Genomic DNA, 23,128 nt, shown 5'->3' with positions numbered 1-23,128 from the left:
GAAAGAACTTTCAACAGTCACATAAGCACCATCTTGTTTATGATTGTGCATTGTATTCATTTATTTCTAAGCGAGAAAAACACCCTTCTATACGCTAAGCACAAGAAGTAATGTAAGCAAAAGAGAATACCCAAGACCATGACGTAGCGACCGTGAGACAAGCCTTTCCCTAAAAACTCCAGGTATATAAAAAGTCCGGTTGAAACGATGATAAAGAGTTATCAAAAAAAGACAAGATTGGAATTCTTCCATTCTATTCCGCATGGCGATCGACTGCCGCCACCCAACCCAAGTTCGTCACACTCTTTTTTACAAGAATTGTCGAGAGAAAATGTCAAGATATTATTATCGCTGTGTTTCCAAGACATGATCGTAAACCACCGCGAGTCCTTCCGAGTCTCATCCATCCGGGGACAAATCTGGTGTTAGAGCGGGTGTTCGTCGTTCAAGCTTGTAGTGATTTGATATAGTAGATGCATTTGTGTGGAAATACCGACACGAGAGATGAAGTTTGAGCGAATAAAGTCCCCAAAAAACGCCTGGTGATGCAAGAGATAAAAATAAGGAAATGTCAACATCTATGATGACAAGCTGTGATACCGCCAGAGACGTTGGCGTTCCTTGACCCACCACTGCGCTATGGGTATGGCTTCGGAAACCCACTGAGCTGCCTCGTCGCCAAGAGCAGATTGCGCGGCTGTGACAAGTTCCTCTGGAGACCATGCTGCCACGGGCTTCAACTCCATAGGATCATTGACGGCATCGGTGATTCGGTACTCGATGACCTTGTTGAGCGGAATGACCAGGCGCCAGTTGACATCAGCAGAGGTGATACCGAGCATGCCAGCACCAGAGTTCACAACGGAGAAGGTCCAGGCTCGTCGGTCGCCATCGGACTTCTTGTAGGGTCGGATGAGGGACTGGCCCTCGTAATCTTGGACCAGATCGGAAGCGATATGGGAATCGTTCTCGTTGAGGGAGCCGCTGTTGATAAGGAGGTCGAGGATGGTCGGCAGGATAGAGATGGTGGTGGTGTTGGCGTCGTATTGGACTCGGGGGAGGTGGGGGTGTCGGAAGGTCAGGCCAACTCGGTAGTTGGAGATGAACTGGTTCTCGTATGTTCCCTCCTTGCCAGCATCATCCTTGAAGGAGTGGCCGTGGTCACCGGCGAAGACGACGAGAGTCTCGTTTGCGATACCTTGTTCGTCGAGAAGGTTCATCAAACTAGCCATCCAGCCATCGTGGTAGCGGACAGTGTTCATGTACCTGTTGAAGTTGTCGTGCTTCTTGTTCATACCGGTGTGGGACACGTAATCGTAAGTGGGATAGCCTTCAGGCAGGCCCCAGGCGTGGTGAGTGGTGCTAGTGAAGTGCGTCAACCACATGCGCTGGTTGTTGGCAGTCGTGTTGGAGATGAACTCCTGGAGGTAGGGCATAAGGATAGGTTCGGGGTAGGCGAAGTAATTGATCTTCTGGTAAAGAACGTCGGACTTGTTGTAGCGCCAATCATTCTCGAGCTGCTTCTTGGTAATGATATGCTCAAAGCCCAGCTTGGCATCGAACTTCTCCTGGCGATCGTACTCCTCAATTTCGGCCTCGAAAAGAGCAGTCTTCCACTGCAAATCACGGAAATCGGCGTCCGAGTCAGAGACGTTCTCCTTGACCTTGTTCAGCATGCTCAGAATCTGAGGAATGCAAGGCTGGTAGCTGTCGGAATCGGCTTCGGCGAACTTCTCGACGGGCATGGGGTAGGCACCACAGTGGTTGGCGCAGTAGCTCTTGGTGGACATGGTAGCGGCAGTGTACGCAGTAGCGACGTTGATACCACCGAAACCCTCCTCGGCTTGGTCGTGCCATGTGTAGTTGGGAGTTGCGTAGGGCTTGCCATTCTTGTCGGTGAAACCCTGCTTCAGACCGGTAATCTTCTCAATGTGAGGCATCATCCAAGACAGTCTCTCGTTGGCCTCCTCCTTCTCCTGGTCGCTCTTGTTGAGGTCCATGATCAGGCTATGTAAGTGGGAACCTTGCTGAAGAGGCCAGAAGTCCTGTCGCAGACTCTCCATGAGAATGAAGACAACGTGCTTGATCTTGACATCGCCATTGCCGAGCGCCTGCTTCAAGGTGGGGAGGATATCGTTATCGAGGTTGGTGATCTTGAGAGGGTCGGCGACAGGGTTGTAGTAAGGATCCTTCTCATGAAGGGTAACCTGGGGGCACTTGTGGTCGGTGATGACAGCACCAGGTTCAGCAAGCGAACCGTGGTAACCGCCCTTGAATCGCTTGGGATCGTATCGAAAGAAGCCACGGGGCAACGTAGTCGACTCCTCGGGCAACCAGTCGACGGTATGGTTTCTGTATGCCTCGCCGAGAGGGCTCATTTTCTTGTCGGCCAGAGGCGCCCATCCTCTGTAGTAATCGCCCTCGGGTTGCTTCCAAGTCGTCTTGTTGATAAGCTCGGGGAAGGGGAAGTCGTTCACGATGAGATCGCGCTGGGCGCCACAGAAATCGGGTTCGGGAGCGAAAACATCAAGCATTGAGACAGGCAGAGTAATAGACAAAAAGTCATACGGCTTGGCAGGTCGAAGAATGAGCGTCAGGCTTAGGAAAAGAACGAGAGCGATCTTCCACAGCCACGAGAAGAATGGGATGCGCGAGAAGAAGCGAGCAATCTTTCCTTTGACGGTGGCTATTGCTTCTGTCTTGCCGCCGCGGCGGAAAGAGTTGTCGGCGCTGGATCGGAAATCCTCATCCATCGAGTATGTATCGGTCGATTCGAGATCGGTGTCGGCATTCTTGAGGGCAGAGTACTTGCCGCGCTGGATGCCGGGGATGCGCATGCGAAAGCTTCGGAAATAACTGTAGACTAAAGGGAGAAGCAAAGATTAGCGTGATTGTTTTGGTCACCAGGAAAGGGCGGCTACGAACCTGAGAGAATGTTGTCCCCAATTGCGCCCAAGAAGGCACCGAATGCACGGTAAACAAAGCCATGGATAGGCATAGCGATGATGATCAGACCAATTCCGCATGCAATGACGGCCTCGCTGCCGCTGAACAGCACTTTAAGACCCTCCTTGCTGGTGGCGTAGGCTGTCGCATCGCGCCAATCCAACTCTCCTCCGGTCTTGACGAAGAAACCAAGCTGGGAAGCTGAGCCGCCGAGTGAAATGATTCTGAAGAGTCAAGAATGTTAGTTTGGTGTTTTACTTGGTCGCCAAAGTTTGGTCTGGGCGTGTCGCAATTTGCGCAAGCCAAGGGGCGGGAGAAAAACGTACGTGGCGATGCTACCAATGAGGCTGGTGATCCAAGCCCATGGTGTCTTGGACTGGGCCAAGAGCATACGTCCAATGCATAGTGTCAGGAGATCGAAAAGGAAGAATGTCGGCAGGTAGAGGAAGAAAGCTGATGCCGGGACGGTGAAGAAATGTGTCCAGAGATGTAGTAGCTTGCTGCCGAGGATGGAGACGAAGAAGACGCCGAAAACGTAGGATACCGAGAAGAGGAAACACATTTTGCCGGGTTGTCGATTTGGAGGTGGATGGATAGAAAACGAGAGGCGCCCAGCTCCGAGCCAAGATGTTGAAGAAATTGGCAGACGGTGTGCGAAGCAAAGCAAAACCTTTGGGAAGAAACAGGCCGCTCGCTCGCTCGCTCTCGCTGGAGTGTTGAAGCAAAAGGAGGGAAGACGCGACAAGAATTAACAGTATAAACTGAAAAGAAAGAAAAAGAAAGAGGAGGAGGAGGAGGGGGGGCGAAGAGGGAAAATGAAGAGATCAAAATAGAAAAACGAGGGTCCGATTGAGGCAAGTTGCAAGCTATGGCTGGCTGGCCGCTAACTGAACGGCCTTGAGTGCTACTACAGTGGCTTGCTAACGGGTAGTGGTCTGTTCTGTCGGTCTCAAGATGGACACAAATCTGATTGATTCCCGTGTTGCAGTAGGTCTCGACTGGGCTGGACTCTTGGTTTACGCTCCTTCCTTTCCAATGAATGGAAGAATGTGGGGTAATTCCGACGGCCAAATAAGAAAGGGGTCGCGTGTCCAGGGGGTTAAAGGCCCGTGTAGCTTTCATTCATTAGTTTCGCCCGTAAAGCAAAATTATTTAGGGGCTTTTGGCAGGGTACAAGGCAGTGGGGACTCGCCAACAACAGCGCAACGTGGCTAGCAACACTGTACAGAGTACGTGTAGACACTATATACCTAGAAATCTGTCAGATTTGGACCCCCCGAGAAAGAGGGTGCACGGCAGTGTTGTGCTGTTGGAGGAAAGTTTATACCGGTTCAATTCGCAATATGGCGTCTTTTTTTTCTCTCTCTTTTCTTCCCCAGCCATTCCACGATATTCTCTTGTTAAGTAAGCGCCTCTCGGCTGGTCGGCAACGATACAGACTTATTTCTGCCTCTCTTGCATAGATTGCGCTCTCCGAACTATATGCGCCACTGCCCGCTGTACACTCCCAAGCAGGCATCCAGATCCATGGGATCAACGATGAAACTTCGGTAGCGCAAAAACAACCTATCCTACCGGGAGGGGAAATAACCCATTTTGGGTAATCACCTACCAAGTGACAGGGTATACGGCCCAGCTGAAGTTATTCACACAGTGACCTCGGTGCACTTGCATGCACAGCCACTAGACTACAGTGTAGGTAGAATATTCATGTACATCTGCGGCGGAGGCTGAGTGAAGATATGTCGCGATGGGATCATGATTGAATCTGTCACCTTCTCATCCATCATGAACAAGAGTCACAAAATCCTTCATCCTTCAATTCGTACTCCGCCTCACATCATTATGCAACCTGCGGGATCGACCGAACTGACAACCAATAAAAAGTAAATCATCGAGATGTCCAGTTTCACCTTTTCTCTTGGTCGTTCGTTATCCGCTGTAGCCAACCATCAATGCCCTTTTTCTCTTCAAAAGACCATCTTGCCCCCCCCCCCCAATATAACTGGCCATACCGTATTTGCCTGGCCCCAGGGCTGACTCGGTATAGCTCCATGTCACGTTAACAGCGGAGACGCCTTCTAGCGTCTTTCTGTCATAAAAAAAGAACGAGTAGCGAGTCGGTCTGTCCAGGGAGAAAGTAACGCCTTTCCAACGGCGGCAGTTCATCTGCACACACTGCATTGACTTGTGGGTCTACTCCTTTTTTGGTCAATTTCCATTCCCATTCCAGAGAAGCTTGGGAGGGGAGGGGATCGTGAGGGGACTGTCAACCGGCAAAAAGTAACCGGAGAGGAGTATCGATTACTACATATTCCAGTGTCATTTCCGAGAATACGAGAAAGTGCAATCATATTGACTCTCGTGTCTTTCGATAGCCTCATCACTAACATTGTTTTCTGGTCTGCGCGGTACGAGGTAAACGGACAACCAGTGCCGTGATTAATTGAGATACGCGACCATGGTTACTCTTCCTTGTCGTCGTTGACGATCCTTCATTTATCTTTGCCTAATATGGAATTGCCAACCTCTTCAAAACAAGACCGCCCAGCCTTGTAGAGTCGCAACAGCAAAGCCAAGGCCATTGTTCCTTGGATGGGCACGCGACACTTTTGTGCCAAAGAACCCAAGGACCAACAAAAACAATGGGGGGTCGGGCTTGGCCGAGGACATACGAAGTATCATACTCCATAATGTGGTTGACAAGTCTCGTGATCGACATTGGCACTTTTCAAGCTTTTCATTTTATCGTGCACGGTCAAGGTCCAATTTCTCCAGCCCACTGTTTATTAATGTTTCCATTATTGAAGTACCGGGTAGTCTAGGTTTTGATTCAAGACTGAATCGTGATCAGTTGTCGTCATGTTGCTTGAGAAGGCTGTTTCTGTATCGAGATTTCGATGCAGATTCTCTTCAGCCTATGCATGGAATTTTTCTCTTAGCCCGTAGGGCTTACCTGCATGCACTGCCCATTCAATCTCAAAGGGTTAGCTTGTGCTATGTATGCAAGGTTTTCGAGGTTGTAATGACGAATCGTCAATGCCAAGGCATAAGCAATAAGCTGCATCAAGGTTCGGCCAAGACGTCTCTTTTAGATCACAATTGCTCAATATGTCCAAAGAATTATTTAATGTGAATTATCTAAAGTTATCTAAGAGATCTCGTCACAAAAGTTAAGTGGCTTATCGTGGCCAACTTGTCCATTACCCTGGATCAATAGACCCAGATTGACGAACGCATAATGACCTCATGACGACCAGCCACACAAAGCCAGGTGAGAATTGTGGCGTTTTTGATCTTGACCACCTAATTGAGGTCGAGTTGTTGACAAGCCAGCAAGCAACCCTCACTTTGAGCATGACGACAACGAGGAAGCGGGGAACCAAATACCCTACCATCAGGATCCAGCATATCCAAGCTACTATATAAGCTTATATGTGACACAAATGATAGTGGTCTAGACTTTTGTTCCCAATCAAAGATTGCAGAAAATGAGGGTGTGAAAATGGTGTTCCACAAACGACTCGTATAGCCTTCGTGGAATGAGACGCAATTCATTGATAACAAAGCAAATAAACAAATAAGAATGTAATTAAATAAAAGCACACATACACTGGCCCAAATACTGCTGTGCTGCTGTGGATATATGCCAGATCTCATACTCATCCTGTACAATCTTCTACAGCCGAGTTCCAATGACACCCAGTGCCACTCACCCCGGATCTATAGGGCTGCGTAACAATCTGGCTCCCAGGCACTGAGTGATAGATATATGCTGTACAGGAACGAATTGATGGGAAGCGAATGCTGTCCGGAACATTATTTGCCGGGAGAATATGCATTTTTGGATTACTGCAAGGAGTCCTGTTCAATGTCATAAGAAACCTTCCACGGAAGGGCGTCCACCGGTGGTTACTTTATGAGTATGTTTGTGCCTGTCTCAAAAAACCGTTTTATCTTCCGCGGAAGACTGCTGAATAATGCCAAGGCTAGATAGTCAACCGACTGTCGAACAGGCACATTCCAGCCAGGCCTCCGCGGAAGAAACATCAAGGTTGAGGCTTACAAAGCCAAGTAGATATGAACTCCGTCTATATAATATGAGTATTATCAAATATGATGTGCTCAATTAACTATTCACTGCATCCAAGTTCTCATTGCCCAACTAGTATTTCATGTCTTCATAATGACACCTCTTCCTCTGCCAAATCTTGTCTCCTTCACCAAGACATGGCATAACGAACCATACCCTTTCATCTCCCCTACAAGACCCGAGCTATCGGTCTCCAAGAAGAACATTGTCATCACAGGCGGCGGCCACGGAATTGGTCGAGCCATTGGTATTGCCTTCGCTCAAGCCAATGCAAAGTCTGTTGCAATTGTTGGAAGAAGTCTTGAACGTTTGGAAACAGCAGCAACAGTAATCCGCGCTGCCAACCCGTCAACTACTGTCTTGTTTGAAGTTGCAGATATTACACAGCGAGAGTCGATCAACCAAGCTTTGAACAACATCGTTGATAAGACTGGCAAGATTGACATTTTCGCTGCCAATGCTGGTATACTCCCGGTGTACGGCCCGGTCATGGGATATCCAGAAGAAGAACTCTTTCGAAGCCTCATGATCAATACCATGGGTGCTTTCAATTCGATACAAGCATTTCTTCCACTGGCAGCCCCAGAAGCCAAACTCTTCAACACAAGCTCCGGGATAGGCCATTGGCAGCCGAACGAGGCGGTTACGGGCGACTTCGCCTACGCAGCTGCAAAAGCAGCAGCTATCAAGATGTTCGATTACGTGGCTTTTGAGAACCCGTGGCTTCATGTTGTTAGCTTCCAGCCGGGTATCATAGCAACGGGCATCAATCCCGACATCACAGTAGGTTTTGATACGGGTAAGTTCCTCACAACGTCAATCCATCAGTTACTGACTAGAGGTACTTATCAGTGGATTTACCTGCTCACTTCATGGTCTGGCTTGCTTCGAAGGAAGCGGAATTTCTAAAGGGAAAGTTTGTTTGGGCAAATTGGGATGTGCAAGAGCTCATGGCTCGAGAGGATGAGATCAAAAATTCCATTCTTTTCAGACTGTCGTTGAATGGGGTCGATATGTAGGGCTGTTGGTTAGACATGATTTTGGGTTGACTCATTGTTTATGATCCCATACGTAGTTGTCGTATGCTGTAAAAGCAGTTGATTGGACGAATGCAATCAGATGTTGGTTCTAAGAGAGGCACAGCTCGGCTAAAACACACTTTTTAAGCATCATCTCCATATTGAGCTTGGCAGTGGGCAAAGCAATGATACGGCGTGAGTCATGTGTTAAGCGAAAGTCAGGTGTATTTTTCTGTTCACTGGCTTGGATAAGAAGCTCTCTTAGATCTGTAGATCGCCTACCTTCGAGCACCTATCTAAACAATACTCATGAATTATATACCAGGCCAACAAGTCAACATGGGACGAAGACGCGTCACAAATCAACCACCTTCTCAAACACCATTACCCGGAGCTGCCAACCGCCAGGTACTGGGATGTTATGAGTTATTTTATCACATATGCACATTCATGGACATGTCAACACTGCTGCACGCCCAACTCGTGTCGAAACATTGGCATGATATGATTTCAACATCGCCACTGTTGCAGCAGAACCTTTATCTTAAGCCCCGCCCATTCATTAATCCAAAACAATCTCGCGTTGCAAATCCGCTCCTGCTTAAACACTTCGAGCCAATCTTTAAACGCAGAGAACCCTATCCGCATTACAGTGGGGTATTGGCAGAGCACACATTAATGGTGCCTGGGATGAGCATCACCAACATGAAGGGTGGCCGCAAGGTTCACAAAGCCTTCGTGCGACGCGGTGCATCTTGGCGGACCATGCTAGTTGCGCAACCCCCGATAACGTCAGTTGGCTACATCCACCGGGTGAATTGGGCCAGGGAACAGAGATTACTTTCATTCCCTGAAGGTCTCCGTATGGGCGAGTTATATGACATGGTGTTCCAAGCAATATGGAGTAGACCCGATGATATCAGTGGTTGTCTCTATGTAGAACTTGGACTCAACGGGTTTCTTGACGAGACAGCCCGAGGAATGTTGAACGAGTGGGGGAAAATACCTCCTTTGATGGTTGAGTCCGTATCATATTATTACGCAGATCGAAATTGTGGGAAAGGCCGATGTTGCGGCCACACCATGTGGAAACAAGATAGTATGTGCTTCAGGTTGAGAGAAGAGAAGAAGAATATCAGAACATGCAAGTCGACTCGCTGGATGTTTAAGTGCGAGGAATTTGAGGAGAGAAATTATTTGAGTCCCAATCAGCCGCATTTTACCATAAGTTAATACAATTCCTGTCAACGAAATCGTAGAACTTTCGATTGGAATAATCAAATAACAACCTGAAGCCTCCTAGAACTGTCTCCATTGTGATTGTGATGTCCATGATGAAAGCTTCCATTGTAGGCTCCTCCCATATGGCAATATCCGTACTATATCCGAATCCCGAGAGCTGACACTCACTAAACTCAAGTGCCCGAAAGTCCGGTTACACGGATACCCGGATACCCTGTTTCTCACTATCTGAACCAATCCACCCATGACCGAGAACCTTTTACACCATACCGTATCAATCCTTTGCCATGAATGACGACGAGCAGATATTGGCGCCTACCCGAATACAGACGCGCTCCTCTCTAGCGTGTCTTGAATGCCGATCAAAGCACGTCAAATGCGATGCTCAGCAGCCGCGTTGTACGAGGTGCACGAATTTTCAGAAGCAATGCCAATATCCTACATCGCGTAGAGGAGGACCTCACCGTGCCGCTATCTCTGAAAAAAGAAGGCGTATTCCTAAGAAGAACGATAACCGACAAGGTAATGGAACGGCCTCGACAGATGCGACTATCCCCGAACTCGATGTTGAGCTCATGCATTGTACGGATATCGTGTCACCGGATGAAGACACAAACTCAGGAACAAAAGCGTGGAATGAGCCATGCAATTCTCCAGAGGAAGGTGGTTTGGCAAATGATCCGTTGATACTTTCTTACTACAAGAACTTCCATGCCTTCCATCCCTTCGCTCTACCCCTACCTCAATTAGTTAAGCTCTGCGAAGGCTCTTCGACATTGACATTCGACTTTGCTGCTCTAACAACTGTCATGTGTCTCATTGGAAACCTCTATGATGCCCAAGAATGGTCTGGCTCTCTTCAAAACGAGATCGAGTCTCGCATCTCCCAGCTCCTTTCCTCGGACCCAGTCCAGGTCCAATGTCGACTATTATACTCAATCGCTCTATTTTGGAGTAGCCACACTACCAGGGCCAGAGAAGAATTAGAGATTGCAATTAATGTGGCTCTAGAACTGGGTATGCATAAGAAAGAGTTCGCCTCTACTTGTGGAGCCGGGGACATCGTCCTTATGGAGTCTTGGAGACGAACGTGGTGGATGTTGTACATCGTGGATGCATATTATGCTGGGACGTTAGGCACGATGAACTTCAAGGCATTCCACGTTGAAGCAACAGTGTCTCTACCATGTGAGGAAGGGGAATATGAGTCGGGTGTAAGTGTGTCCTCCATGAACCGGATGTCCTAGCTAATAATATTCAAGTGTATTCCAGAGCCTCGTACGATCGAAGACTTTGAGTCTCGCGAGTTTGCAGAAGATGACATACCCTTCTCATCATTCGCATATCTCATCGGTGCCGTGCGTGCTGCAGCATTGGCAATTTCCGTCACGCCGAAAAAGGTAAAGAGACAAGACTCGGAGCGAGTTATACAAGCCGCAGACTCCGTCATCGATGCCTGGCTCTTGCTTTTACCCAAGGAACGGAAGGTCATGAGGAACGATGGTAGTATTGACGAGTTGATGTTTCAAGCCAATTTGCTTATCCATGTGTAAGGACTTGCTTTGAGTCGACACGAGATCTTAGCTAACAGCCACAGCGCAACTATCGGGTTACATCGCCCATTATCAGACCTCAGATTCAATCCTATTGAGAATGTGTCAAGTTGCGCTAGAGACGCACCCACAGACACGCCCCGACCAGATCTCATCAACGTTCACACGACACGGATTCTAAAGTCGATCGATGCACAGATACAGCTCTTGGCTCTCCCAGTTCGTCCGTTCCATCATACACCTTTCGCGACATGCATGGTCAGCGAAGGTACACTTTCACTTCTATCAGCGTGCAAGTATCTTTTGAGAGATAAGGAGCTGGCGATAGCGCGAGATCAGATTAGACTTACAATCGGATGTCTAAAAAGTCTTGGTGAAATATGGACCCGAACAGCAAAGAATGTCAAAGAGATTCAGACCATCGCTCGTCATGTACTTGTGTTGGAGAAGGGAAGCACAGTACCTGGGTCTAGCGAACTTCCGAGTTTGACGGGGAGTGATGGGGGAGCGAGTAGCCGGTCTACAGATGTCATGACACAGGAGGATGACGCCCTTGCTTCTTTGGAGTCTCTGACAGATATCTGTGGGTGGATCAATATGGGCTCAGAATTTAATTACGACTGGATGGGTGGAGATATGAGTTGAAAGATCGCATATTTATTTTTCTGATAGTAATGTAAAAGTCATGAGATATAAAGATCTTTATCATTGGCTTAAAACTCGATCGCAATCTTGTAGTCCCGTCCTCGCTGTTTTGCACAGTCCCACGCGGCAACGCCCTGATCGAATGGGAATCTTCTCACATCCAATGGCTTGAGCAAACCCTTGTCAAGCATACTCGCCACATCAGCAAGCCGCTTCGCATTGGGTGAGACAATAAAGTGCTTGTATTTGACACTTGGGTACTTCAAAGACTCAGGAGCCTCATCATTTCCAAATGCCCAGGCTGGGGCGGGATCTCCAACCGTGATGATTGTCCCATCCTCTTCTACTGTTTCCCAAGTTTTTGATAGGATTTCCATGCCAACCGTGTCAAAGACAAGGTTAACTGGAGCGAGAGAAACCCCCCAGTGAGGAGACGCATAGTCTATGACTTCGTCTGCACCGAGATCTCGCAAGGTGTCGTGGTTCCGAGGTGAAGCCAGTGCGATGACATGAGCCTGGGTCAAGTGTTTGACTAGCTGCACAAACTGTCTTCCCACCGCTCCAGAGGCACCTGTGACCAGAACTCTCATATTGGATTTGATTTCCAAGAAGTCTTCAACTGCCTCCCATGCCGTAAGCGTAGGGATCGGGAGCACAGCTGCTTCCGCATGCGAAAGTGATAATGGCTTCGGTGCAACCTCTTCAGGTGTGCAGACAACATATTCGGCTTGTCCTTCACCGCGGTCTGCTGCTATCAAGGCAAACACTTCTTGTCCTATTTCAAGATTACCTTTGTAGGCTGGACCAAATGAGACTATGGTTCCAGCAATATCATGACCCGGGATTCGTGTTGGAGTCTGATAGACTTCCGGCCACGTAGTTTCGTCGCCGGTTATGCCAGCTGAGTGAACATGGACAAGGATGTCAGATTTGACTGGTGTAGGCTGAGGCATAGAATGATTGATAGAGATTTTTGGTGACGATACGTCCCCGAGAATTTGAACGGCCTTCATCGTGGTATTGCTTTAGGAAAACTCTGATATTGTTGTGCAAATGGGGAAAGTCCGAATTGTTTTGATTGAATGTTTGTGAAGTCCCTTGGGTCACGCCTAGATATATCTTCTACATCCCTGGCTTTATGATGATGATTATTGCCACTTGGGAAGTTACTCGTTGAGTTCTACGGATACCCGAATACCCGGATTCCCGCTTCGGGTCAGCCAGCCCCGAACGTCATACCGTTTACCCGCAAGATGAGAGTAGTGTATGATGATTGTAGTCTTTTATAGAAACTATCTTGTTTAATAATTTCAAGTATAAAGAGTCGATGCCAGCCTCTGTTCAAACATTATCATCCACCACTCTTCAACTATCACACGTTATACTCAACAGACAATCCCCAGCAACACGATGACCTCCATCACCGAAGAGCAGCGGTATGAACCCCCCATGACCCAGCGACGCAAACTGACATTGTCAAGCAATCGACCTCGTGAGTCAGTCAAGTTACTCTACGACCATGAAATCACCAACGCCCCTGGCATGTCCATCGTTGGTCTGGAAGTTCACTACGGGCCCAACGGCTGGACACCCCCTCACACTCACTCTGGAGCGACTGTTGTTGCAACAGTCACAAAAGGTCGACTTCTGAGCGGGATGAATGGAAATCCACCCAAGGTGTATGGTGTCGGGGAGAGCTTTCGGGAATTCCCTGGATGCCACCACACTGTCAGCGACAATGCTAGTGACACAGAAGATTGTACTTTTGTTGCGGTTATTATTATTGAGACGGAGGCTTTGAAGAAAGGGTATCAAATTTTGACTGTTCTTGATGCTGGATGGGAATAGGCATTATATCGGGAATATCGCATCTTCGGGATGTCAAGGAGGGTGTGCATGCGGTTTGAAGCTTAAAGTTTATTTATGAATTGACAACGTCTTAAATTTATCGTTCGTTGACATTTGTCATTTCTCATATCAGAAGCGCTTGCTTACGACTGTCAGTGAGCAGAGGAGCTGGAAATGATGACTTTATTTTTGTGAGGTTGCTCAAGTCTCAATTGAGGGCCAAACGGGTAAACACTCAACTTCAATTGGAATGGAATGTGTTATTTGGACGTATTGAACGCCATCAACTCAATGCCGCCGAATGAGATAACGATAAGCTGTTGCTGGGTTGTTTTGAAACAAGCAGCAACACAAGGAGCAAGCGGTGAAGATGATGCGTCATCAATTCTCTTGGCAAGAATGCTTGTTTCCAGGGACTACATATTGCTCGAGTCTATGCAAAAGGGCAGCTGTTACAGTTGTCGCTTCACGTTGAGACCAACGTCTCAGGTCCCAATCAAACTCAAATCCTAGCAGGGCTCTCTGTCTCTTTCTCTCTTTTCTCTTCCTCTCCTTTGATTGCGATTTACCTTGACTCGTCAATCCTGGACCCTCCCAGTCCACATTCCTTGGTGTCTCTGCGGGGCCTAGTCATCTCCCGATAAAGACAGGGGTTGACATCAATCTCGACCCAGCTAGAAACATTTTGGAAGCTTCTCTGGAAGCTCGAGAGGAGCTGGCACGAGACATGTCTTATTTCATCACATGTCCTGCTGTTTTCTCACGGCTAAATCTCAGACGAATGGCATAAATGGCGCAGAGAGGCAGTGTTTGGTTGAAGCATCAAGTCTCGATCGTGAAAAGGACAATCATAACAGACGACGCTAAATGCCTCGCGCAATCCACTGAGGACCCAATGTTTTCAATAGACAAGGGAGCCTCAAGCAAATGGAGATTATTACATGTCGCCCTAAGTACCTAGCCTAGGAAAATCAGGGGTAAATTGACAACAATGCCTACCTTGCCTTGATTAATTAGCTTCACTTTTTTAGCGACCGCCTGTACCCTCCTAACTTCCTTACCTCCCTCCCTATCGTTTCTTTTACTACTGACCTGACAGACAGACGCTGAGGCCTCCTTTTAAATTTGCCCACCCTGTCTGTTTCGATAAACTCAGCCCCCTTTTGCATCTCTTTCAGACCTTTCTTTTCACATTTCAACGACCTTGGTTAATTCCGCTTCTCAATGAGTCCCTCCCTCGCCTCTGAGACACCCAGATACAATGACTGCTCACTGTCAAGTGCGAGCGAAGACGAAGATGACCCTTCTGACCCGCTGAATGGTAGCGGTCCAGCAGGTCACCATGGCCTTGATTTCAGCATAAGAGGTGCGCAACTAGAAGAACCAGCCCCTAATTGTATTGGACAAAAGATTAGAAAACTGATCAAGCAAGCTCGTAAAAAGACACAATGAAGCGAGCGCTTCGTGCATCATCACGTTTAGGAGATGGAGTTCGTTATCAGCAGCTGGGAATTTCGAGCTCGAATGATTTGGAGACACAATCACCACCAAATGAGCGGTCTGGGTTCGATTTTGGCACCAATCACGAGGGCCTCTCTTTTTTCGGCCAGATCCGATCTACGGTTGTCGCGTCAAGACTCAATTGGTTGCTCGTTTTTGTTCCAATTGGTCTCGCGGCGCATACCTTTGAGATTAACCCATTGTTGATTTTCATGACCAATGCAGTTGCGATTGTGCCCTTGTCAGTCATGTTGACTGAGGCAACAGAGCGTATCGCTGCTGATGCTGGAGACACCATCGGTGCGCTTCTGAATATCACACTCGGCAATCTTGTCGAGCTTATTATTCTGTGAGTTTTTTTGGTCAAATTGCCATGGATTAAGCTAACATTATACAGGGTGTAAGTGGACGTCAAATTGAGAGTTGAGTGAGATCAAAACTGACTTTGATAGGGTTGCTTTGGTGAACAACCACATTCGCATCGTTCAAGCCTCAATTCTAGGCAGTGTGCTTGTAAACCTGCTTTTGATCCTGGGGTCTGCTCTCTTTGCGAGCAGCATGTCCGGCATTGACCCTCACAGCAGCATGGAAGAGTCTGAACTATTAGCTGCTCTCCTTTTTGTCTCTGTGTTTGTCATTCTCATTCCCGTGAGCTTACATCTTATCTCATCTCATTTTTGAAGATGTGCTGACCTTGATAGACCGCTTTCGACTACACTTTCCACATGAAAGGAAAGACAAGTGAAGCGGCGTTGAGTATGAGCCGCGCTTCATCGTTGGTAGTCCTGGTCATTTACATCGTTTATTTCGCATACGAGATGAGGCCGAAGCATGTCGAAGTACCATCAATTCCATTGCAAACCCTCCACACGGGCCACGCAGATCTTCACCATCACCGACGAAACCAACACTCAGCATCTCAAAACTCCCGGCTTATCCGCTTCGCCGACCAGGATGTTCCCACGCGTGCGAGGAGCACAACTCTTGACAGCAGAGTAGCTCGTGAGACAACCGAAGAGGAGCACGGAAAGAGAGAAGCCACATCGCAGGCGAACTTGTCTCATAGAGCAAGAGGGAACTCTCGATCCCATTCACGCTCAGGTTCAAGGACGGAATTCCATGGATCTGAGGTCAGAGACCTCTCAGTTAGCAGCATACACTCACGAGTTCTCCCTGAACTTACCGAGATTCCAAACCATACCCCTCATAACTCTAGCACAGGGGGGATGGTAGCTGCTGTCACTGTATTGGTGGTCTCGTCAGCCCTCATGTCAATGAACGCCGAGTTTCTCGTCAAGACAATCGACGATGTTACCCACGAAGGTGGTTTATCAGAAGCACTGATCGGTCTCATTATTCTGCCCATTGTTGGAAACATCGCAGAATACGTGACGGTTGTCACTGTGGCGATGCGGAACAAGCTTGAATTGGCCATTTCTGTTGCCGTCGGGTCAGCTATTCAAATCGCGCTCTGCGTAGCACCCTTGACAGTGTTGATAGCATGGATGTTGGGCCGCGATCTCGAGATGGCATTTAACGTCTTCGAGACGACGACACTGGTCGGATCCGGCCTGCTGATCAATCTGTTGATTCTCAGTCGTGCTGGAACTGCCATTAGAGCCATTGGGCTGAAAGGAGCCCTGATGTTGGCATGCTACATCATTATTGGGTGAGTCTAGTGATATCAAAGTACTAGAAGAACTCTTATTAACAAACTTTAGACTGGGCGCATACTTCGAGCCTCACGCAACGAAATAGGACAGGAATGGTTGAGGCAACCAAAACATATTTATGATAATATCAAGACTACAACATATAGAATACGTAATAAAACTGCTATATTCATTGCTGACAGTAAAGTAATGAAAGATTATTCTGCTACACATGAATTAATCACAGAGCTGGGAAAAGGGAGCATATATCTCTGATAGTGTCTGGCTGAGTGTCAGCATTCAAGCCTTCAGGCAAAACCGTTCAACATTGCTCCTGACTGTGCAATATTTATTCCAACTGTCTTGACTTTATCATCTACAAGCCATGCATTAGTACCAATACAATTAGAGCAGATGTTTGTTTTGCTTTTGCTGCATCACACCTAAAGTAAACGGCAAGCATCACAGAAAAAGTCTGGCGCCTCTTCATTCTGATACATGTTGAGCATGAATGTATCCTCGAATATAACGAGTCTTCGTTGTCGAGGATTTCAAAAGTCTTTTCAACAGTATAGTTCTACAGCTGGCCCATAAGTTTATAGGGGAATCTTTATCCTTTTTACTATCTTGATACAGTGAGTGCTGTCAACAAATAGCTGCTCTTTGGCCTCTGTAGCGCTTGTCCTCATCATCATCCCGCCTATGTCGTCGACGTGAAGGCACGACCGCAGTTTGTGCTCCTGACATCGACGCCGGGATTCCCATAAAGGCTGGGATGTCCTCGACAAGTTCAGGGAAATGTGTGAAGAAGTCCGTCGACATCGTCCAAGCGTTGATGTCCCTGATACGATCTTCGAATATTGGCGATATGTGATATTTTCCTGTTTGCGTGTTCTGGAAAAATGTGTCTTGGAAGGTGTCTGGCCACAGAATCTTGAGGTTTGTCTGGAGCAAGTCCCAGAATGTGTTGGTGCAGTATTGATGCTGGGAGAAGATGAGACGTTCTCGCAATCCGGGCCTAGTAGAGGGTAAGGATATGACCCTATTGGGAAACTCTGAGAATATACTTACCAGACGAAGAAGTCAATACCGTAAGTGTGAGGCAAAGCTTGTGACGGTCTGTCATTTGTCAGTTACTGTTCAGACACTCTTGTCCAGCTTGGAATTACCTATTCAGATACCACCTCGGTAATGTAGACCGGCGAGCCAAAGTTGGGTCACCGTGGTATGTGATGAGAAGATGGCATACCCTCAAGGAAGCAAGACGCTCAGTATTGCCACAATTTGTAAAACACATCTCATCCGCTACCCGTAACTTTCGCCACGTTGGCGTCATCTTCCCCGCCCTCTCCAGACTGTCCCATCCTTCGATGATAGCTCGTATTGGTATATCCTCAGCATTGTATTCCTCTACAGCCATCTCTTCTGTGGAAAGTTTGGTCGGTTTCTGTAGTGTTTCGTTGATTGCACGCCAAATGTTGGGCTTCACGCCGTGGTAGCCGGACGCGCAGTTCGTGGGGCTCGAGCAGTGACATAATACTGCAGCTTTGGGAACTATAACGTCGTCGTCTTCGGGGGCGGGAGTTGGGAGACTTGGTAGGAGAGGCTGAATGTCCATAAAACCGTGACCAGATGATGGGAGGATGGAGTTGTCAAAGGCCATAGAGGTCGGATATGGACCGTTGCTGGCGGGATATGTCCAGCTGTTGTAGGCGAAGGGATTTGCTGGGGGGGCGTCCAAGGGGAGTTCCATTATTGAGGAGCCACTCGTCTCTGAAGCAGCATCAATTGGGGCTGTCGAGCCACTGGGTTCTGCTGACCCATCAGGTCTCGGTGTGGTGTGTGACGAAGCTTCAGATTTGACGTCGGTTGATGCCTCGCTAGTGTTCGAGTCACCAAGATGACGACGGATGGTTGAGCCTAGAGAGTCGAGCACTTGTAGCAAATTGTCCCTCTCTTTTGTAACTTTCTCCAACTCGTCAATTAACGAAGACACCTGCGCATTCGAGTCGCTATGCCGTAGGTTATCTACCATGCTCTCCAGCTGCGCAATTCTACTTTTTGTCCTCTCACGGGCTAATCTCTGGGCTTTGCGATCGAGCTCTCGCTTCTTGAGCCGCCGGGCTTCGGCGGTGGATGGCGAGGTTTCATTGTACATGGTGATCTGCTCCAGGGATTAACAAGAGATGTTGCGTCAGGAGGATTGCCGACTTGGGGTGACCCCAGGATAGCCGATGTTAAAAAGCAACAAGGATTCGTTCTGGCAGGAGAGGTGAAAAGAAGTCTGGGGAAGTCGAACCAGGTCCATTTGTGAACGGGTACGTGGTAATAACTAATGTTTGTGGTAGTGTAAAACAAGCTTTAACGCTAACCAACGCCCGCCAAAGCAAGGAAAAACAGGACGAAAGGGGGAATAGACCGAGACAAGGAAGCAAGTAACTGAATGGGTAACTCACTAGGCTTATGTTTGAGAAGGGTAAAGGACACCGTGGGTGATGTAATTTGGTCCCCGAGAGCTGGTCGGCGGCATATTCCGCCCTGTTCGGTAGTGGATTCTGGTTAACGCCCGTTCTTTCAGCTGGTCTGGACCAACTGTTGACTAGTGGCGACTAACTCTCAACTGGCTGTGGATAAAAAATGTCTCGCAGCTTCATTCGTACGCATGGCTTGACATGACTAGATGAAACACACAACGTGGTTGTGTTGGAATGACTCGTTGTAGTACTGTCTAAAGGGCAATTGATCAACATTTAATAGGGGCTGGATCATTGGGATGTTGAGATGGCTTGTCTTCGTATCCGTCTAAGCAGCTTATGCGCTTGGGTCAGGAGCTGAGCTTTGTTGAGATGCACGACAGATTGGCGATCATTGAACAAGGATGCACATTACGGGAGACGTCCCCGCTGACCACCATCCAGGGATCATATCGACTCTGCTACACTCAATCACTGAGTTACTTGACAAGGCATTTAGTCACGTTGAAATGTATCATAATTAAAAAGGGCAAAGAATGTGGATTCGGTACTGCGAACTAATACCGGTATTTGACTGAGACATGGCTAAGCGAGCTGCCCTGAACGGCATCTAGTCGCGCATTTTGACGACAATCTCTTGCTTACACCATCACTATGTCAGCTTTGACTTTTGGCTAATGGCCCAATGTCTTGGACAAGCCTTCATATCATCAGGGATAACAACTTGTTTAACCCGTCAAATCTTCTCCTTACCTCGGTAACACTCTTCAAACGCACGTCCTCCCATCACAGAATGACATGCCGTGTAGCGCCGATTATTCCACGTGAGATTGTCACTGTGAGAATCCCCAAGCTCTGTCTAGGACCCCTAGAGTGCGGCACTACCAGTAGCCTCAAGCCACCGCCAAAAGCGTAGTCAAGGCCGGTTTTCGATGGAGCAGTTCCGCGGTTGATCCTTTCCGATCGGAAATTCCGGCAGTCATCTCATGACTACCGATATGCTATGTAACAATGGTTATATAGAGTAAACAAGAGTTTATCACAACAGGGAGTAAAAGGTCAATTCGTGGTATGGCTTGATATAATTGCATGAATCGTACTTGATCTGATTTCCAAAAATGACATCGCCTTGTGTGTCAGTAAATAAACTTTTAATGGTCTGGGATAGTCTGGACTATGCCTATGCAAGGGCCATGCTATACATACAACTAACTGCGGCTCCAATGCCACCACGCTTAACGTTTACTCTTGCTTTAACCCGACTCTGCCTGCCTTGCGAAGACCCACGCCCCCAATCGAAGCACAGAGAATCATGAATGCAAACATGGTCCAAAAGCTCGCTTTGTATCCTTCTAGCAATGCTTCAGTGTCCTTCATTCCTGAGTTCTGCTTGGTTACCAGGGTAGACACAACTTGCATAATTGCTAGGCCCATAGCATTCCCAAACTGTGATGCAGCGTTGAAGACAGAGCCTGCTATGGCTTGTTTATCCTCAGGGAATGTCTCGGTGACAATGATCAAACCAACCGTGAATAGAACATCGATCGATACTGGCATGAGCACTTGGGCAAGGAAAGCGGTTGTCCAGTATGTCCATGTCGGGTCGGTGAGGGCCATGAGGAGAGGTGAGACAGCAGTCAAACTAGAGGTGATGACTATGAGCCAGATGGCCGGGATCTTGTGAACGACAAGACCAGTAGTGAAGTTCAGCGCCACGCCGACTATCACGCTCGGCAGGATCCTGATTGCCGCATTAAGGGCAGACAAGTGCTGAATTTCTTGGAAGCTGGTCAAGTGTCAGCGGTGGCACTCCTTGTCATTTCTAACATTACTTACAATAGACTGGAGAACAGTTCTAGCGAGTTGATGACGGCGTTTGACAAGGCAATGGTGATACAGATGCTGGTAAAAGCGTGGTTGCGCCAGAACGAATTGGGTATCAAGGCCGGCTTCCCCTTTTGAACCTGGAAATGCATCCACACTGCAAACAGAGGCAAGGTCACTAAGCTGATGCACAACATGACAATACTGCCAGCCTCTCTAATACGATAGACATCTGTACTGATAATACTGTAATTCGTATTAGCTTGATCCACGATGAAAGGCGATATAGGCTTACGCCAGGAAATAGCACAAAAGAGCCATGAAAGCTGAAGCAAGCAGAGTTCCCAGCCAGTCAACCTTGATTGCCACGCTAGTCATGACATCTGACAGCGTCCCAAGAGGTTCAGCCTTTGGCAGAGACCAGAACCCAACAGCGGACAAGAACAGAACAATACCCCCGTAGAGATACCATCCTGATCGCCAACCAATCGTCTCAACAAGCACGCCGCCAAGCACAAGACCGAATGAGAATCCAAGAGGTTGACTCAGGCCAAGGCATGCAAAAGCGAAATTGCGTCCTCTTCCACGAGCAAGGGTTTTAGTCACCAACGCAACCGAGCTTGATAAGTGCAACGCCAAGGCAACGCCCTGCAGGGCTCGTAGCGCAACAAGTTCTTCACCACGCTGTATGAAGCCACAAGCAAGTATAAAGACACCGCTAAGAATGCACCCCACTAGCTCTACCGACCTGGCACCTAGCACATCCGCCAAAGCGCCTGCGAGGAGCAGTGTTGAGGCTGTAGCTAGACCCTGTACTGAAGAGGGCCAGAATGCGAGGGAGGCGGGAAGGTGGAGATCAGCTGTCATCTGCGGGAGGCCAACGACGATCAAACCATTGGTAGCGCTACAGGCAAAGTTGACACCCGAGAGCTGGAACGTCACTGCTATCTTCTGTAGACGCGAGGCCGTAGAAACCCTGTCGCTCTCTAGCGAACCAGGTGCGTGAGTGGTGGCTTCGGCAGTCACTGCCAGTGGCGTTGTCGGTATGCCCTCGGCAAGGAGCGTTTCTGTTTGCGTGGCCATTCTAAGACAAATGGTTGTTCAAGACAGCTGAAAAAAACTTGCTTTTTTCCACTGCCAATGTTCTTTCTCCACGGAATTGTCTACCGTAGTCTATTTATGTAACTGGCAGACTGGAGATCAAGAAGGATCAAGGTTAAATGCTTACGACGCCCTTTGAGTGGAGAATGTCATGTATGTAAGGGGCGTTTTATTCTGCAGGGTTCTTTTGACAGAGACAAGAGGTCCAGGGCCCAGGAAAAATCGGTCAGCGCTAACTTGACTTGGTTTTGGGGACATCCCAAGTCTGGAATGACAAAGGTCAGACAGATAACGGTCCAGCAATTCCATCACTGAAGATAACTATTCAAATCGATAATTTAAAATGAATGAAGATTGAGTAGCTTACGAATGCTTTCTCAGAGATAAACCCCCATGCATCTTCATAAAACGATCTTTCTCAACCTGATTCGGCTCGGACCACCACTCATCTACCTTGACCTTCTTGAAGCCCATCTCACCCCATTTCTTCATCTGTTTAACATCGATCTGATGAAACGGAACATTCATATCCTTAGACATTTGATCCTTGATCAGATCCATGACTGCCAGCTTATCACCTTCTGGACCTTTGCCGTCTACAAAGAACGTCTCATATGCCATTTGTTTCTCATCATCAGCTCTCTTCAGACTTCGGTCCATGCCGTTCATTATGCTTTTCTTGTTGTATCCTTTTGGTTTCATCCATTGGTCAACTTTCTTGTAGTCGAGTTGGAAGCCTGCCCTGTCGTAGGTGGGAGAACCATCAGGACCCTTCTTGTGACATTTGTATAGTTCATGGAAAATGTCTAGAGGATCTGTATGTGGGCTTTTATGATTGGGAATGTGAAATTTTGATAGCCATTCTTCGCTCAGATCTGTCTTTTCATAACGTGGCCTTTCGACGCGTCCTGGAGTACGTCGAGGGTCGCGGATTTGAGAATGGTCAAAGTCAAACTGGAGGTCTTTCTCTGTGAGAGTTGGTTTCTGTGCCTCTGACTGTTCATCGGCAGTTGGCGGTTTTGCCTGGGCATTGGAGTCCTGCGTCTTCTTTGCCTGCTTGGCTTCTGGCTCTGGCGCGGATGAGTCTTTCTTACTAGACTGTCTTTTGTGGCCCCGAGGCTGTGGCGAGGGTGCATCTTCCTCATGAGTTTCAGTTCCGTTTCTTGTTCTCATCTTGAGTATTTGGTGAGTAATGCGCGCGTGGATACGATGAAATGTGAATGTTGCTCCC

At 48.0% G+C, this 23,128-nt stretch overlaps 10 protein-coding genes across 10 annotated transcripts; 5 read left to right on the top strand and 5 right to left on the bottom strand.

The window, feature by feature from the left end:
* Positions 1-578: 578 nt before the first annotated feature.
* Positions 579-3,508, bottom strand: FSST1_008465 (alkaline-phosphatase-like protein; the record flags this gene model as incomplete). Its single annotated transcript, XM_083225352.1, has 3 exons — positions 579-2,863; positions 2,926-3,170; positions 3,273-3,508. The coding sequence occupies 3 exons, from the start codon at positions 3,506-3,508 to the stop codon at positions 579-581; spliced, it is 2,766 nt and encodes a 921-aa protein (XP_083084426.1).
* Positions 3,509-7,132: 3,624 nt separating this feature from the next.
* On the top strand, positions 7,133-8,058 carry FSST1_008464 (SDR family oxidoreductase; the record flags this gene model as incomplete). The annotated part of the gene is made up of 2 exons (XM_083225351.1): positions 7,133-7,838; positions 7,892-8,058. The coding sequence occupies 2 exons, from the start codon at positions 7,133-7,135 to the stop codon at positions 8,056-8,058; spliced, it is 873 nt and encodes a 290-aa protein (XP_083084425.1).
* Positions 8,059-8,397: 339 nt separating this feature from the next.
* FSST1_008463 (F-box protein) lies at positions 8,398-9,291 on the top strand (the record flags this gene model as incomplete). Its single annotated transcript, XM_083225350.1, has 1 exon — positions 8,398-9,291. One exon carries the CDS (start codon positions 8,398-8,400, stop codon positions 9,289-9,291), a length of 894 nt encoding a protein of 297 aa, XP_083084424.1.
* A 296-nt stretch (positions 9,292-9,587) lies between these two features.
* On the top strand, positions 9,588-11,498 carry FSST1_008462 (uncharacterized protein; the record flags this gene model as incomplete). The annotated part of the gene is made up of 3 exons (XM_083225348.1): positions 9,588-10,514; positions 10,563-10,849; positions 10,898-11,498. The coding sequence occupies 3 exons, from the start codon at positions 9,588-9,590 to the stop codon at positions 11,496-11,498; spliced, it is 1,815 nt and encodes a 604-aa protein (XP_083084423.1).
* Positions 11,499-11,566: 68 nt separating this feature from the next.
* FSST1_008461 (NADP-dependent oxidoreductase) lies at positions 11,567-12,511 on the bottom strand (the record flags this gene model as incomplete). Its single annotated transcript, XM_083225347.1, has 1 exon — positions 11,567-12,511. One exon carries the CDS (start codon positions 12,509-12,511, stop codon positions 11,567-11,569), a length of 945 nt encoding a protein of 314 aa, XP_083084422.1.
* A 397-nt stretch (positions 12,512-12,908) lies between these two features.
* Positions 12,909-13,346, top strand: FSST1_008460 (cupin domain-containing protein; the record flags this gene model as incomplete). Its single annotated transcript, XM_083225346.1, has 1 exon — positions 12,909-13,346. The coding sequence occupies one exon, from the start codon at positions 12,909-12,911 to the stop codon at positions 13,344-13,346; it is 438 nt and encodes a 145-aa protein (XP_083084421.1).
* Positions 13,347-14,570: 1,224 nt separating this feature from the next.
* Positions 14,571-16,604, top strand: FSST1_008459 (uncharacterized protein; the record flags this gene model as incomplete). Its single annotated transcript, XM_083225345.1, has 5 exons — positions 14,571-14,712; positions 14,790-15,195; positions 15,299-15,494; positions 15,548-16,515; positions 16,568-16,604. The coding sequence occupies 5 exons, from the start codon at positions 14,571-14,573 to the stop codon at positions 16,602-16,604; spliced, it is 1,749 nt and encodes a 582-aa protein (XP_083084420.1).
* Positions 16,605-17,143: 539 nt separating this feature from the next.
* On the bottom strand, positions 17,144-18,656 carry FSST1_008458 (bZIP transcription factor; the record flags this gene model as incomplete). The annotated part of the gene is made up of 3 exons (XM_083225344.1): positions 17,144-17,516; positions 17,570-17,617; positions 17,668-18,656. 3 exons carry the CDS (start codon positions 18,654-18,656, stop codon positions 17,144-17,146), a joined length of 1,410 nt encoding a protein of 469 aa, XP_083084419.1.
* A 1,558-nt stretch (positions 18,657-20,214) lies between these two features.
* Positions 20,215-21,879, bottom strand: FSST1_008457 (major facilitator superfamily domain-containing protein; the record flags this gene model as incomplete). Its single annotated transcript, XM_083225343.1, has 3 exons — positions 20,215-20,758; positions 20,809-21,042; positions 21,092-21,879. 3 exons carry the CDS (start codon positions 21,877-21,879, stop codon positions 20,215-20,217), a joined length of 1,566 nt encoding a protein of 521 aa, XP_083084418.1.
* A 381-nt stretch (positions 21,880-22,260) lies between these two features.
* FSST1_008456 (uncharacterized protein) lies at positions 22,261-23,070 on the bottom strand (the record flags this gene model as incomplete). The annotated part of the gene is made up of 1 exon (XM_083225342.1): positions 22,261-23,070. One exon carries the CDS (start codon positions 23,068-23,070, stop codon positions 22,261-22,263), a length of 810 nt encoding a protein of 269 aa, XP_083084417.1.
* Positions 23,071-23,128: the final 58 nt, after the last annotated feature.

The sequence above is a fragment of the Fusarium sambucinum genome, chromosome II (assembly GCF_050947815.1).
Source record: "Fusarium sambucinum isolate potato_lamoka chromosome II, whole genome shotgun sequence".
Taxonomy (NCBI): domain Eukaryota; kingdom Fungi; phylum Ascomycota; class Sordariomycetes; order Hypocreales; family Nectriaceae; genus Fusarium; species Fusarium sambucinum.
This window is presented reverse-complemented; position numbering and strand designations above follow the sequence as displayed.